Source organism: Drosophila miranda (assembly GCF_003369915.1).
Source record: "Drosophila miranda strain MSH22 chromosome Y unlocalized genomic scaffold, D.miranda_PacBio2.1 Contig_Y1_pilon, whole genome shotgun sequence".
Taxonomy (NCBI): Eukaryota; Metazoa; Arthropoda; class Insecta; order Diptera; family Drosophilidae; genus Drosophila; species Drosophila miranda.
The window spans coordinates 21,790,198-21,806,914 of record NW_022881603.1 but is presented as its reverse complement, the minus strand read 5'-3'; the positions used below and the strand labels follow the sequence as shown (position 1 = coordinate 21,806,914).

The 16,717-nt window shown below is 50.4% G+C and overlaps 2 protein-coding genes across 3 annotated transcripts; one reads left to right on the top strand and one right to left on the bottom strand.

Moving 5' to 3' along the window:
• The first annotated feature begins 5,863 nt into the window (after positions 1 to 5,863).
• LOC108159445 (protein clueless) lies at positions 5,864 to 13,278 on the top strand. Of its 2 annotated transcripts, none has more exons than XM_017292733.2 (7): positions 5,864 to 6,340; positions 8,530 to 9,634; positions 9,682 to 11,986; positions 12,051 to 12,176; positions 12,242 to 12,457; positions 12,526 to 12,737; positions 12,812 to 13,278. In XM_017292733.2, exons 1-7 carry the CDS (start codon positions 6,157 to 6,159, stop codon positions 13,071 to 13,073), a joined length of 4,410 nt encoding a protein of 1,469 aa, XP_017148222.2. In that variant the 5' UTR covers positions 5,864 to 6,156; the 3' UTR covers positions 13,074 to 13,278. The 2 variants fall into 2 exon arrangements, with proteins under 2 accessions (XP_017148222.2, XP_017148224.2); XM_017292735.2 differs by having other exon boundaries at positions 6,157 to 6,340; positions 9,715 to 11,986.
• A 690-nt stretch (positions 13,279 to 13,968) lies between these two features.
• Positions 13,969 to 14,688, bottom strand: LOC117191489 (ubiquitin carboxyl-terminal hydrolase calypso-like). Its single transcript, XM_033396343.1, has one exon. It carries the CDS (start codon positions 14,686 to 14,688, stop codon positions 13,969 to 13,971), a length of 720 nt encoding a protein of 239 aa, XP_033252234.1.
• Positions 14,689 to 16,717: the final 2,029 nt, after the last annotated feature.

Sequence of the window (16,717 nt, the reverse complement as noted above, 5' to 3'; positions counted from 1 at the left end):
AAGGTGCGTCTGGATCAACAGGAAACGCGGGTGATTCTATTAGTCCTACCCATGGTAGTGGACGACATCATACTGGGGCTCGATTTCCTTTGCGGCGTCCAGGCCATAATACAATGCGGACGAGCGTACTTGCAGTTGACCCAGCGGGCGACCGAACCCCACCCACGATTCGATACGACCGCGCCAGAACCATCAACGAAGATTCGACGGAGACGACTGCGACACCGCTGGACACACCCAGGGCCAGTCCGTCCGCCTCGAAGAACACCCAAAGCAACGAAGATTCGACGGAGACGACTGCGACACCGCTGGACACACCCAGGGCCAGTCCGTCCGCCTCGAAGAACACCCAAAGCAACGAAGATTCGACGGAGACGACTGCGACACCGCTGGACACACCCAGGGCCAGTCCGTCCACCTCGAAGAACACCCAAAGCAACGAAGATTCGACGGAGACGACTGCGACACCGCTGGACACACCCAGGGCCAGTCCGTCTGCCTCGAAAACCACCCAGCGTATCCCTACCAAGACAACGGAGCTAAGCGACGACCACGCCAGAACCAGCAGTAACATCAGGACAACGTTTCTAAGTTTCGACCACGCCAGACTCAGCAGCAATACAAGATCAACGCATCGAAGCCTCGACCACGCCAGACCCAGCAGCAATACAAGGACAACGCTTCTAAGCCCCGACCACGCCAGACCCAGCAGTAATACATGGACAACACATCTAAGCCCCGACCGAGACGGACCCGACGGCGCTAAAAATATAACACGATCGACGCGAGCCAAATCAGAAATGCCCAGCAGTGCGGCTCAATCAGAGCGAACGACCCCACGGGAAACCAGCATCGCTCTACACCACGACCCGCTACGCCTGGAAGACCACGGCCCGAAGGACATGGGCGGGTCAAGGTAGACCAACTCGCACCCAACGAATTATCAACTCGCCCCGTTAGCCGATGCCGCGGCCGGTCGACAACGCAACCCTTTTCAAGGATCAGACTCGACTAACCCAGTTACCGTGAACCTCGACTACAGGTTCATCAAGGCAAACGAAGGAAAACTGCGAGTTTAGCCGACTTAAAGGCGTTCTACGGAGTGGACCACCCCGAGGAGAACCCAACGACGTTGGAGAGACCTGAATGACCTGCCGACTTCGCAAGGGCCACTTACGGTAGCGCGCTACCGTCACGTCCTCGCCCCGTAAGGGGCGCGACCCACGAAACCGTAAGCTACGTATACATCCCCTTATGGGATTAGATAAGTACTACACCCAATGTAAACATCTTCTTACTCGCACCACTCAAGCAGGATAGGGGGAGGGTATTAATACTTCTAGTTAAGACAGGCAGGTTCTAACCGACAGTCATTTTCTCCCTAGAATCGACTGAAGACATGAAGCGTCTAAGAGACGGAAGGCAAGCTCGGCCCCTAGGGGCAAATGGTGATACGACGGGACACCCTAGCGGAGACCAGCTGCCTGAAGTCCCGGCACCTGCCGACGAACCAACGACAAACCGGGCTCGCGGCTGGATCGTCGACCCCAATGGGCCATCCGCCTCCCGTCAAGCCCAGCTGAGGCGGGTCGGAGAGGCGACACTTCGACAACAGGACAGGATGCCATGGGGCCAGCGCGCGGCAGCCATCCAAGGGTGGATCGACCAACAAACCCAGGACCCGGGGACCGACGCCGAAGAGGAAGTAGAGCCCGATGGCCGCTTCGCAACCGCAGGTGTCCGCTCGGCGCCCAATCACGACGTCGCCGCCCTGAATCGCCGTTGGTTCGGGAGTTATGGGGTTGCCATCGACGACGACAACGCGACAACGGACACCGACGAGCACGAGACGATAATACGCGACGCTCAAAGCCTGGCGTCCACGCTGCAGGACGAAGGGAACAGACACCCACTGGCTCGCGGGAACGAATGGGACTCGCCCCTTTGGGCCGAGTGGAACCTGGCCGGTCAAGGTCGGGCAGCCACCCATCCAGCAGTACACCACGAGGACGAATCCGGGAAGCGATACAGGGGGGGAAGTAGGACCCCAACGCGACGACGGAGGGTCCGATTCCGGGTCCCTCATGAGCCTGAGCTTCGCGCCCCAGGCGAACCAGCAGTGGGCACCAGCCAACCCGTCGGGGTCAGATGACGTCCCGCCTCCCCTCGTAGCCGCCCACGCCGGACTACCCCCACAACGTCCCGATGAGGGAGTAGTTGACTTCGACTCCGAAGAGAGCCTCCCGCTGGAGGATGGCGAGATGGCCGACCTGCTGCAGATCCTCCGACTCCACCCTACGGTAGCCGCGGTGCAGGACGACCCGGAATGGGCAGACCCCCCGAATGGCGGACCAACGCGCCAGCTCGACAGTTGCCCCGGGACCTCATATCCAACATCACCGTATTCTTACGCGATCGCGCCTACCGACTGGGAGTCCGGCGACTGGAGGTCCATGACGGCACTTGCTTTCGCATTAAAATTACCCGCAGCCGGGCCGTTCCCATTGGAGGGACCCGAGATTACGTTACTAGAATTAAGATTTTTGACTTTTCTTTATTGACTTTTCAGTTTTAGGTTAAGGGGGGGGGGGGGGGGGGGGGGGGGGGGGGGGGGGGGGGGGGGGGGGGGAGGGGGAAGGCCACGAAGGCTACATGACATTAATTTTATACATTATACGGCCCGAGGGGTCTCTAAGCCCCACGTAGCTTTTCAGAACCAAAACCCAACAACAACGACGCAGCAGCAGCCAAATCGAGAGAGGAATACACCGAGGACCGAAAACCAACGGCATCGACGCAGCAACGGCATCGACGCAGCAACGGCGTGAATACACCGAGAAAGCAGAAACCCAACGACAACGACGCAGCAGCAGCCAAAGAGGGAGAGGGATACACCAAGAATCGAAATCCAACGGCACCGACACAGCAACGGCGAGGAATACACCAAGAACCGAAACCTAACGGCACCGACGCCAAAACGGGGAGGAATACACCAAGAAACAAAACCCGACAACAACCACGCAGCGGAAGCCAAAGAGAGAGAGAAATACACCAAGAGCCGAAACGGTAGCCAACAGCATGAATTCAGCGACGGCCGAAGACGAGAAGCGCCGAAAAGATAAGCCGCCAGCGTCGACGCAGCAACGAAGCGCTGGAACAATAAGCCCACAGCAGCAACGGCAGAAGAGAGACGCGGAAAACTAAAGCGAAGTAACGACGCGCCAGCAGCGAAACAGAGAGACGAAAGTCACCGGCGCAGCGTAGACGCCGAACGACGGCGCCAGCCCTCTGCCGCCGCGGACGCTAGCCGCCCACGCTGACGCTGGATCGGAGAGCCAGCAGAACGCCGGCTCTGAGCTGGGAAAACGTGGAAGGAGAAGAAAAGTCGATTGGGAGCAGTCGTAGGAGTCGGACGTGTTCGCGGAAAAATTCGAGTGGCTTGGAAAAAGTAAAAAACACGTGGCGGCCCGGATCCACGCCAACGCGATCAGTGACACAGAGGAGATCCTGCATCTACGCCGTACCCACGGGGAAGAGGAGGCTTTCGACGAATACAAGCGCGGGAGTTCAGGGGTAAGCGAGTCTCTGGACGTGCATACGGGCTGCTGAGCGGTGCGATAGGTAGGGAACCCAGAAAGAATAAAGTGAAATGTAATATAACAGAAACATAGCACGACCACCAACAATCTATACACTAGGGAACCTGGAGGCCCGAGGCTTCATCTTCCCTGCCCTTCCTCCCGCCTCTTGCCCGAGCCTGTGTGATTCCATCCAGTAGTTCGTAGCCCGACCGGATCCTGAGGCCGCTGTCCGGCGATTGCCTAGGCGTTCCCGGTGATACCTGTCGGCGTTCCCTCCGCATGATCCCATCCCGTAGTTTGTGACCCCGCAGGGTCCCGATGCCGCTATCCGACGATCGCCTAAGCGCCCCCGGTGACTCCTGTTGGTGTCTCGCCTGATCCCCGTAGTTCCCTGGGTCCCGAAGGGGCTGTCCGGCGATTGCCTAAACCCTCTCGGCGATACCTGCCCTGTATGATAAAGATTTTCGCAGTAATGTTTAGCCCGATAGTGTCCCGTGAGTGCTATCCGGCGATTGCCTAAGCGCTCTCGGCGATACGCGTCGGTATTCTCGTACTCGTAGTAATTCTTAGTTCGGCGGTGTCCCGTAAGTGCTATCCGGCGATTGCCTAGGCACTCTCGGCGATGCTTGCCGGTACCCCCGACCCTCATAGTAATTCTTAGTTCGACAGCGTCCCGTAAGTGCTATCCGGCGATTGCCTAGGCACCCTCGGCGATGCTTGTCGATATCCCTGACCCCCCCGTGGTAATTCTTAGTTCGACAGTGTCCCGTAAGTGCTATCCGGCGATTGCCTAGGCACCCTCGGTGATGCTCGTCGATATCCCTTTCCGCGTCGTAGTAATTCTTAGGCCGACAGGGTCCCGTAAGTACCGTCCGGCGATAGCCTAGGTACTCTCGGCGATACTTGTCGGTATTACCGCATAGCAAAAACCCCCTTTCCGCGTCGTAGTAATTCTTAGGCCGACAGGGTCCCGTAAGTACCGTCCGGCGATAGCCTAGGTACTCTCGGCGATACTTGTCGGTATTCCCGCATAGCAAAGTTCCCCTTTCCGCGTCGTAGTAATTCTTAGGCCGACAGGGTCCCGTAAGACCCGTCCGGCGATAGCCTAGGTACCTTCGGCGATACTTGTCGGTATTTCCGCATAGCAAAAACCCCCTTTCCGCGTCGTAGTAATTCTTAGGCCGACAGGGTCCCGTAAGTACCGTCCGGCGATAGACTAGGTACTCTCGGCGAAACTTGTCGGTATTTCCGCATAGCAAAGTTCCCCTTTCCGCGTCGTAGTAATTCTTAGGCCGACAGGGTCCCGTAAGTACCGTCCGGCGATAGCCTAGGTACTCTCGGCGATACTTGTCGGTATTCCCGCATAGCAAAGTTCCCCTTTCCGCGTCGTAGTAATTCTTAGGCCGACAGGGTCCCGTAAGTACCTTCCGGCGATAGCCTAGGTGTACTCTCGGCGATACTTGCCGGTATTTCCGCATAGCAAAGTCCCCCTTCCGCGTCGTAGTAATTCTTAGGCCGACAGGGTCCCATAAGTACCGTCCGGCGATAGCCTAGGTACTCTCGGCGATACTTGTCGGTATTCCCGCATAGTATAGTCCCCCTTTCCGCTTCGTAGTAACTCCCAGGCCGGCGGGGTCCCGTAAGTACTGTCCGGCGATAGCCTAGGTACTCTCGGCGACACCTGTCGGTATTATCGCATAGTAAAGACCTCCGTATTGATTCTGAGTTCGGTGGGGCCCTGAAGGCGCTATTCGGCGATAACCGGAGTGTTCTCGGTGAAACCAACTGCCCCGTCCCACGCTACGATCGCTCCCGTCCGCGGGACTGCGGCCCCGTCCCCCATCGTCGGTCCGAAATACGGAGTCCCGGCAAATTATAAATATTGCTGTAATTTCGACCCTGGAGTAGACTGAGATATGTACCCCAGCCCAGGATCGCTTCCTTACAGCATTAAACTATTTTTCTCTTACGTTTTATGTGTTTGACCTTTTTCGCTAAAACCTTTTTTCAGGCAAAATCCAAGCAAAAGCAAATATTAAGAATAAGCCAGTTAAGTAGAAAATTTATTCACTAATCGGATAAAATTATGTGGGCATGGCTAAATGTTCTATCTAGCTAGTAATATTCGCCGGAATATCAAAAACGGGGAATTTGTAAGATGGAACTTTAAATCGTCAGTACATTTACGGTATATTTTGAAAATGAGTCGTATATTTCGGTATATTTCTGAGGGTCGGGCGGTATATTGTATTGATCAGCGGTCACACTGGCCTGCCGACAACAACATAACTTTTTCTATTTAAAACGGTCCAAAATCAAATAAAATAAAGTATAATGTGCTGAAAAAGAGAAACAAGATCTACTTGTCATAAATGTTAATGAAAACATCAGTCATTCAACACAACACCCACCACGTTTGTTATCTAGAATAGTTCATATTAAATAGTTCAAAATCATCAACTCGGCTGTGGCAAACGGTTAGAGTTGTATAACACGGTCGGGCCCGAAGAGCAGGACCAGCAGCAGAAACGTGAAAAGAACTTTGTGTGTTTTTGAATAGAAGCAGGCTAATACCATGGCGCTTGAGATGGACAGCAAAAATTCAAATTCAGCGGTGACGGGAGATGCAGCGGCTGCAACAACAAAAACCAACAAGGCCAAGGAGAACAGAAATTTGGCCGGCAGTAAAAAGAATCAAAGCCAGAACTTGGTCAATGGCAATGGCACTGCTGCCGATGGCCCCGCAACGAAGAAGAAATGTGCGTTCAACTTCACCCTCCCCCGCCCTACCCTACCCTCCAGTGCTCTCCATGGAAACCACCTCAATATTATTGCTGCAAAATCGAATCACATAACATTTTTAACATTACGTAATGGGTTTTTTCTCCCTATCATGCCCGGCGCCCGTTCTCTCTTTCTCTGTCTCTAGCTCTAGCTATTCGCTACTCCCCCCATTCCCTTACCCCTCGCGATAGGCTGCAGGAACCGCGTGCGTTACAATTGCAATGTATGTAAATGTGTTGGATTCGAAGTTACAATATTTCATTTCGTTCGTTTGCCGTCTGTGTCTTCGTGCCCGCGGATGTGCATGTGTTTCTTGGCATGGCAACGGCAACGCACATGTTGTTCACCCGATCCCCACTTATCATTAACCCCTGGAACTGGGACTGCGACTGGGAGGAGTTGAGTTTCTTGTTGAGTTTAACCTACAATTAACACGTGTTAGCTGCTCTACTACATGCAACAAAACACAAATTACTCGACAATTATGTAAATCATGTTTTCTACACAATTTCGACGCATCGCATCGCCCTATCTCTTACCGCACTCTTGCCTGCCCCTTGCCCCTGCCCTCTTCTCTCTTTCCACCAACGCGTCGCGAGAGGTGTTTTCCTTACCCGCTCTCCGTGTTTACTTTCCACTCTTGCTTTCCCTCAGCTCAGTTCGTTCCCGTGCTGTAATCTCATAGGCCGGTGTCGAAATTAGCATTGCTCTGGTGAAAATCACAGGAGATCGGGTTCGTTTACCGTCTGGTCTGGGACTCTTCGAAATCGAAATCAAATCCGATCCCCAACCCGAACCCGGCCGGCCCCTTTGGGGTATATTAGATTTGTGGTGAAAGTGGATGTGTGTAACGTCCATAAGGAATCATTATATTCTTGATCAGCATCAATAGCCGAGTCGATTGAGCCATGTCTGTCTGTCCGTCCGTCCGTCTGTCCGTCCCCTTCAGCGCCTAGTGCTCAAAGACTATAAGAGCTAGAGCAACGATGTTTTGGATCCAGACTTCTGTGATATGTCACTGCTACAAAAATATTTCAAAACTTCGCCCCGCCCACTTCCGCCCCCACAATGGACGAAAATCTGTGGCATGCAAATTTTTAAAGATACGATAAAACCAAAAACGCAGAATCGTAGAGAATAACCATATCTTTTAGACTGCAGAATCTGAATTGGATCGTATTATTATTATAGCCAGCATCAAGAAAACAATTTCATTTTTTCTCGCCTTGTCTCTCTCTAACACACACGTAGCATAGCCGGCTTTGCTTAGAGTAAAACATTAGCGCCTAGATCTCAGAGACTATAAAAGCTAGAGCAACCAAATTTGGTATCCACACTCCTAATATATCGGACCGAGACGAGTTTGTTTCAAAATTTCGCCACACCCCTTTCCGCCCCCGCAAAGGATGCAAATCTGGGGATATTCACAAATCTCAGAGACTATTAAGGCTGAGTAACCAAATTTGGTATCCGCACTCCTGTCAGATCTCACTATAAAAGGTATATCTCAAAATTTCGCCCCACCCCCTTCCGCCTCCCCAAAGGACGAAAATTTGTGGCATCCACAATTTTGAAGATACGAGAAAACTAAAAACGCAGAATCATAGATAATGATCATATATATTAGATTGCTGAATCTGGATCAGATCAGATCATTTTTATAGCCAAAAGGAACAAATCAATTTGCACTGGCTACGCAGCGCCCGACGTCACGCTCAGACTGATTTTCTGTCTCTCTCGCACGCACTCTTTGTCGTGTCGTTCAATATTAGCGGCGTCTGCCGGAGCAGAGCCATACTGACTTAGTATCGGGTATAAATGTAGAGTTGCGGTATCCGCAGCAACTCACAACGTTCCCCTCGTTCTTGTTTGTTTTTCTGTCTTTTGTTTCATGCACTGCACACTCAAGCCCACTCACACACGTGCACCATCAGATACAGGCAGACACAGTGAACGGCACCATTAAACGAACATGCTGTTATTTAAATCTGAGAGACAAAAGAATCTAGCCTGGGGCTTAGCCTTAACAAAGTCGCTGGAAACCTGTCAAAAGTTCAAAATCGTTTGGTTTTGAGCACGCCACTCCTACCCTACCGAATTGGACCCCAATTCTATATCCGTCATTTAAATGACAATACTAACCAGAACCCCATTCAATCTGCAGGCAAGAAGAACCGCAACAAAAGCCCACCCGTATCCGCAGATGAAGCCGCTCTGAGCAATGGACATGTCGAGGAGAAGAAACCCGAAGGAGATGGTGACGCCGATGCCGACGCCAATGCAAATGTGGTGGCAGTCAAGGACGAGAAGGCGGAGGGCGGCGATGGGGCTGAGGCTGCCGAGCTCGATACGGAGGACATTGACCTGGACGCCCTGCACGATGCGGGTATTCACGTGAACATCAGCTGTCCCGGTTCAGAGCTATTGACCGTGCAGCTGTCCAGCATGGAGTTGGTCCAGGAGATCCATCAACTGCTAATGGATCGCGAGGAGTCGTGCCACAGGACCTGTTTCTCCCTGCAGCTGGACAACGTGACGCTCGATAATTTCGCCGAGCTGAAAACGATCGAGCAGCTAGAGTCAGGCTCCACCATCAAAGTGGTCGAAGAGCCGTACACCATGCGAGAGGCCCGCATCCATGTGCGTCATGTGCGCGATCTGCTGAAGAATTTGGATCCCGCTGATGCATATAATGGCATTGAATGCACCTCGCTGACCTACTTGAATACGATCACGCAGGGCGATCTCTTGGACAAGAAGAAGACGCGCCCCGACTCTGTCGACTGCACACCGCCGGACTATGTGACCCCCGGCGTGTTTGAGCCGCCACTGCTGCCCCTTCATCCGAACTTCAAGAACGCAAAAGGGCCGCAGGCCCTGAAGGTGCTCACCACGTCCGCGTGGAATCCGCCGCCTGGTCCCCGCAAGTTGCACGGCGATCTCATGTATCTGTACGTCATCACCATGGAGGAGAAGCGCTATCACATCTCCGCCTGCTCCAGGGGCTTCTTCATAAACCAGTCCACGGACGACACCTTCAACCCAAAGCTAGACAATCCGAGCTATCTGAGTCACTCGCTCATCGATCTGCTCTCCCACATATCGCCCTCGTTCCGACGTGCCTTCCAGGCCATCCAGAAGCGTCGCACACTGCGACATGCCTTCGAGAGGGTGGCCACACCCTACCAGGTGTACCAGTGGGCGGCCCCCATTCTGGAGCACACCGTAGACGCCATACGTGCTGAGGATGCCTTTAGCTCAAAGTTGGGGTAAGTGGCGCCGCATTTAACCAACCCAACTGACCCTTTACTCACAGTCTTGGCGGTGGTCTTTCGTTTGTTTCGTGCAGTTACGAGGAGCACATACCCGGCCAGACACGTGACTGGAACGAGGAGTTGCAGACAACGCGTGAACTTCCTCGTAAGACACTGCCAGAGCGCTTGCTCCGCGAGCGCGCCATATTCAAAGTCCACGGGGACTTTGTCACTGCCGCAACCAGGGGAGCCATGGCCGTCATTGATGGCAATGTGCTGGCCATCAATCCCGGGGAGGACTCCAAGATGCAGATGTTCATTTGGAACAATATATTCTTCTCTCTCGGCTTCGATGTGAGGGACCACTACAAGGAGTTGGGCGGTGACTACGCCGCCTATGTGGCACCGCGCTATGACCTCCATGGTGTGAGGGTATACAACGCTGTGGATGTGGAGGGACTGCACACCCTGGGCACGGTGGTGATTGACTATCGCGGCTACAGAGTGACTGCCCAGTCCATAATCCCGGGCATCCTAGAGCGCGAGCAAGAGCAGAGCGTTGTCTACGGATCTATAGACTTTGGCAAGACTGTTCTGAGCCATCCCAAGTATTTGGAGTTGCTGCGGCAGGCGGGCAAGCATCTGAAAATCCTGCCCCATTCCGTTTACAACGAGCGAGATGAGCCTGTCGAGCTCTGCTCTTCGGTGGAGTGCAAGGGCATCATTGGCAACGATGGCAGACACTATATTCTCGATCTGTTGCGCACTTTTCCGCCAGATGTCAACTTCTTGAAGCTGCAGGAAGTCAAGCTCAGCACGGAGCTTGTTGAAATGGGCTTCCCCATCGAGCATCGCCATAAGTTGTGCTGCCTCAGGCAGGAGCTGCTGGAGGCCTTCGTTGAGGATCGGTACGTCAACTTCATTCGGATCGCTGCCGTGCATCTGCAGCAGCTCAATGCGAAGAAGCCCGAGGAAACACAGTCGGAGGAGAAGAAACAATTGCCTGCCATAGAAGAGGCCGAAAAAGAGAACAAAGAGAATCTAAATGTAAATGAAACTCCCAATGACAAGGAGAACGAGAAGGAGAAGGAAACTCCTGTCGAAACAAAGAACGCCGAGGCGATGGTCAATGCAATACGGGAAGCCCAGTCGAATGTGGCCACCTCCAACGAAATTCAGGCTGCCGAGGTGGTTAAGCAGGCATGTGCCGCTGTTGGCTCAATGAAGGAAAAGGAATTCGACTTTCGCTTCAATCCTGACGTCTTCTCTCCGGGCATACGCCACGTTGATGGGGAAGAGGGCACCTCCGGGTCGGTGGCCAAGCAAAAGCTGCTCGTTCAGGATGCCGCCGAGTTCCTTGTGGTCAAACAGATACCCGCCTTTGTCAAGGAGCACTTGCCCCACTCCTCGCCCCCTATTGATGGCCAGAATCTGACAGAGTCCCTTCACAGTCACGGCATCAATGTTCGGTACCTGGGCAAGGTGATCAAAACGCTGGGCCAGATGCCTCGCATGGACTACCTGTACCGCATTGCCGTTATGGAGCTAATTGTGAGGGCAACCAAACACATTTACTACACCTACATGCAGAGCACCGACTCCATGCATCTGTCCGTCGCCATCAGTCACTTTCTGAACTGTCTGCTGACCAATGGCCCGATCAATCCTATCGTCAGCAACGATGAGATGCACAAGAAGCGTGGTGGCAACGGTGGAAAGCACAACAAGCACAAGTCCTCCAAGGGCGGCAAGGGACAACAGCAGCCGGCGATCAACCAGAATGGTGGCAGCACAACATCCTCCTCCAGCTCCGCAAACGCCTACGACTGGACCCTGGTCACACCGCGTTCCCTGTGGCAGCAGATACGCAAGGAATCGAAGGCCTACTGGGACTGGGATCTCGACTGCGACTCCATGGACAGTGCTATGAATAAGTTTGGCATCATGAGAATTTGCCTTCTGCGAGCCTTCTGTCTGAAGGTGGGAATTCAGATGCTTCTGCGCGAGTACAACTTTGATTCCAAGCACAAGCCCACATTCGGCGACGATGACATCGTCAATGTGTTCCCGGTGGTGAAGCACATAAGCCCAAGGGCATCCGATGCCTACAATTTCAACACCACAGGCCAGGCCAAGATACAGCAGGGTCTGTTCAAGGAGGGCTACGAGCTGATCAGCGAAGCTCTCAATCTCCTCAACAATGTCTTTGGCGCTATGCACCAGGAGAACGGCTCATGTCTGAGGATGCTGGCCCGTCTCAGCTATCTGCTGGGCGATGCCCAAGATGCCTTGGCCATTCAGCAGCGTGCGGTTATCATGAGTGAGCGCGTAAATGGCATTGACAATCCATCGACCATTTTAGAATACGTAAGCAATCAAGTCCCGTCCCAGATCATATTCTTCATTCAGTTAATTGAAACAATTGTTGCAGACTCACCTATCGCTCTATTCGTTTGCCAACGGACATGTAGGTATGTCCCTGAAACTTTTGTACAGAGCCCGCTACCTGTTGGTGCTGACTTGTGGTGAAGATCATCCGGAGGTGGCTATGATTGATGTAAGCATTGAATGAACGTGATTGAACGCGGGGTCTTAAGCTTTGGTTTCTTCTTTTGATTTCAGAGCAACATCAGTTTGATCCTGCATGCGCTGGGAGAGTATGAGCTGTCGCTTCGCTTTATCGAGCACGCCTTGAAACTGAATTTGAAATACTTTGGCAACAAGGCAATGCATGTGGCAGTCAGCTATCATTTGATGGCTCGCACACAGTCTTGCATGGGCGACTTCCGCTCAGCGTTGAACAATGAGAAGGAGACTTACTCCATTTACAAGTCACAGGTAAGGCGTACCCCGGGAGCGAGGCAGCGGAAAATGCCATACAATTGTGTTTTTCTCCTTTCGTTTAGCTTGGTGAGAAGCATGAAAAGACACGGGACTCGGCCGAATGTCTACGCCTGTTGACCCAGCAAGCTGTGCTCCTGCAGCGCAAGATGAACGATATCTATTCCAATGGCAAGCTGACTAGCGACCTGCCGCCCATACACATTACTCCGCCCTCGATGGGCTCAGTGTTGGAGATGCTGAACACAATCAATGGCATACTGATTGTGCAAATTAGGTAAATCTTGTACCTAAGTAAAGGATAATAAATCTGATCTAGTTCGTTAACGTTTTGCCTTTTTCGTAACACAGCCAAAGGGACATTGTTAAGGTGCGCAGCGAGATTGAGAAGCATATGAAAGCCAATACCGACGTGAACGAGGCGATCAAATCCATGGTGGCTGCTGCCAATAACAATGGAGAATCTGAGGTTTTGGCCCCACAGGACAATAATAAGGAGCAGGCAGCGACCGCCCAGCAGCTTACAAACACTCCACAAGCAAACAACAACCGCTCCAACAAAGTCACAAAATCGTATCGTATCGTATCGCCAAACGTATTTTGGGACTGCTAAATTACAACATCAAAGTTTGAACAAACTGAAACGTCAACCAGCATGTTAAACAAATAATAACATAAATGTCTGCGTGTTTTAAAAAGGCTGCTCTTGTACTGCTCACACACATCGCATCGCATAGTAATACATTACATATAGAAGGGATATAACACTTAATGCGGTATATGCCAATAAAATATTTTAGACTTAGTCAAGCAAACTATCAGTCAGTCAGTCAGTCACTACCCCCCAAGCATCATCGTTATCAAAACCAGCTGTAAGACAGAAAGTTGTCTCTTGTTTTTAAACACACATTGTTTTGTTAACCATTTGAGAAGCCATCAAATGCTTTTTATAGTTTATAATAATTGCTAATTGATTGCACACATCCTGCTATATTGCATTCATTGTTTTCCGTTAGAATCAGCTTCACATCGAGTGCATGAAATGTTTTACCAAAGCGTAACCATAGGGTGTTGCGCTTAATTGGCAAAAAGAGACCAGAGAATTATTGAATGAGTACGTTTTTGTTATACAACTATCATATGGATATATATATATATATATATATATATATATATACATATATATATCAGAACATTATATTACTTATAATGCATACACGTTTGCTGACGTCCTTGCTGTGTCAAGGACTTGCAGAACATTAATCATATGAACAAAATGGTTTTTTTATTATTAAAATGATCCGAAAAATGATCAATAAAACTTAAGAAGCTGCCAAGCCAAAGCCGTTTTTCGTATTTGTGGATGTCTTCACGGGAACAAATTCTGTTCAATTCTGTTATGGCGGTGCATCAACAAACATACATACATACATACATATATCGAAATGTACATATGTATAGTAAATGCAGAAATGTATTTAGAAAAACTTATACATAAAACTAAACCTCTACTTCCGTTTCCTGCACTTGTTGCGTCCTTTTCGGCGTCTGCCAGGAGTTTTTCCTGGAGATTTGCCATTTTTCGAAGCGGCAGTCTGCGGCTGCTGCTGACTCTTGGGCGTGACTCCAGCAGCAGCTCCAGCGTTGGCACCTGCACTCGAGGCGGCACTGTTTTGTTTGCTTATTCGATTGGCAGCACTTTGGCCACTAACCTTCTTCGAGGGCAACAGATGCTGGCTGACCAGCTCGCCGAGAACGCCCTGATGGGCCAGCATGGTGAGGAAGGTGCATATGAATTTGTCGTAATTATGAGTCCGACGACTGGCATCCACTTTGAACATGTGTCGGCGATCGTTCTCGTCCGCCAAATTCTGCTCATTGATGGCAATTTCTGTGTCGAGGTTCTTGAGCAATAATTGAAGATCCTTTGCAGTGAAGGCGCTTGGTTCTAGAAGTGTGGTGGGTGTGTCCGGGCGCTGCTGATCACCGTTTCCCGATTCGCCTTGCTCGTCAGCTTTCAGTAGTTTCTGCAGTGTACCTGAGACGATCGCCTGATTGGTGCGTAGCATTTTCAATTTATGAGTTATTGCAATCCGTCTGTCGGGCACAACGGCCATCAGATTGAAGCGTATGTCCTGTTCGCCCGTGGCGATACCCAATCTTTCCGCCATCACACGACGAAACTTATCCGTCCAGTCTTCATGGTCTTCCCATCCGCCATGGTTCATGGGATACGGTGTAGCGCCATTTGGAAAATAATAATTGTTATTAGGATAGTATTTCATGAAGTCTAGTGTAAGTTAGGCTAGGGCAAAGCTCGCTCTCTCGCTCTTGGCGAATTCGCCCCGCTTTGCCACCGTAGGTAAGGTAGGCACAGAAGAAATTGTTTTAATATATGGAAGGAAGTCGAGAAAAATCCATGAAATCGAACGCACGCACTCCTTTTTTTTCGTCATATTAAAATACAAAATTGCAGTCACCCAAGTTGTTTCGGTATCGTTATTTAGAAAAACTATTCTAAAATTTCATGGCGCCCCCGGGTGGACTTGCAATTTAAACGTATTAATTCAAGTGGAAGGCAAAAGTGACAGTGACACAGTGGAGAAAATATAAATAGCCAAAATCTATTATACCTACATACATGTACATGCATATGTGCTGCAGCTAAATTGCCAAATTGACCGCGACGTGTGTGCAAATATGTAATTCAACAAACAAAACTAAAAATCACCGCGTCGGTCGTGCAATACCCTGTCTGCAGCTATATACAAAAGGAAGATCTACCCAAGAAGATCCAAGTGGAGCATCCAGTATAAGAAGAGGAGAGTACAGCACCAGGAATTTCAAATCTTCTCAAGAGGTATTTGTGCAAAAAATTGAAAGCTCGAGTGAAGACGAAAAGATTAAAAAACTCGCAATTATTGTCTTGTGCTGAAACAATTGCAGCTCGCTTTGAATTCTTGGCACATACATACGTATGACATAGTAGAGCTAGATTGCATGCTGTAGTTAGAGTTGAGCATATATGTATATATTATTGGACGCAATAACTACACATAACTCATTTTAACTGCAATCGCTGTCACCCCTTTCCCCTTTCTCGTTTTCGTTGTGTCAAATATATGTATAGTTGGGTCGTTGGCCAAGCACGCATACCAATACGCAGCTGCAGAGGTGAATTTTTTCGTCTCGCTTTCGCTCTTCACCGTTGCTTATCGTTGTTCTTTTGTTTGGCGCGCTTGATCCAAACCAAACACCAAGTGACGCGCTACCCTGTTTTCGTCGGGTATATTCGTTTGGTGTCAGTAGGATCCAACTATCAATTAAGACAAAGTCGTGCCTCGCAAATCAATTTAGCGTCGATCGTTGTCGGTGCATACGTACATGTACACAACATCCATTCTTCAGAACTGCAGCGGTGAAATTTTTCGTTTTCGCTTGTCACCAGTGCAGTTCGTTGCTATTCTTGTGTGGTTTTCGTGTACGCGCCAGCCAAGCGACGCTCTACCCTAAATTTTTCGGGTATATTGGTTTTTCACCTCGTGTGGGTACAATTACCCATTATTTCATTGAGTGCCTCGGCATTAAATACGATTATTAGAAACGATCTTTCGCCTTCAGTTGCTTGTATTGAGAATCAATATGACCTCAAAAGCCAAAAATATTGCCCTTGAAGAGCTGAAGAAAAAGCGCTGTTGCCGTGTCAAAGGCATTCGTTTATTAGCGGACCGTTTAGAAGCGGGGGATATTCCGCTGGTATTGACGGAGCTCGAGTGCAGACTCGAAACGCTGATGCGTAGCATTGATACGGCACGCGAACTTCAAGCGAAGATTGAAGATATAGACATTGACGATGAATTTGGAGTCGAGTTGGAAGAACTCTCAATTGTCACAAAGGCAAAATTAATGTCTCTCATTTGCGCATTAAAGACAGCTGATGAGACAATACCGGCAGTACCAGCTTATGGTGGCCCAACTCGTGCTCGCCTTCCGAAGTTAGCTTTTCGGACTTTAAAAACTTCATAGGTTTATTTGAGACTCTAGTTCACAATGACCAAAGCATTCCAATTATCGAAAAGTTCAACCATTTGCTTTCGTGTCTCTCCGTTGAAGCGTTGGGAACAGTTAGGGCTTTCCAAGTAACCGAGACCAACTACGAGAAAGCAATGGCTAGCTTAAAACGGGTCTACGATAATGATTGTCTGATCTTTAAAAATCACATTGATGCCCTATTTAGTCTTCCCAAAATGACCCAGC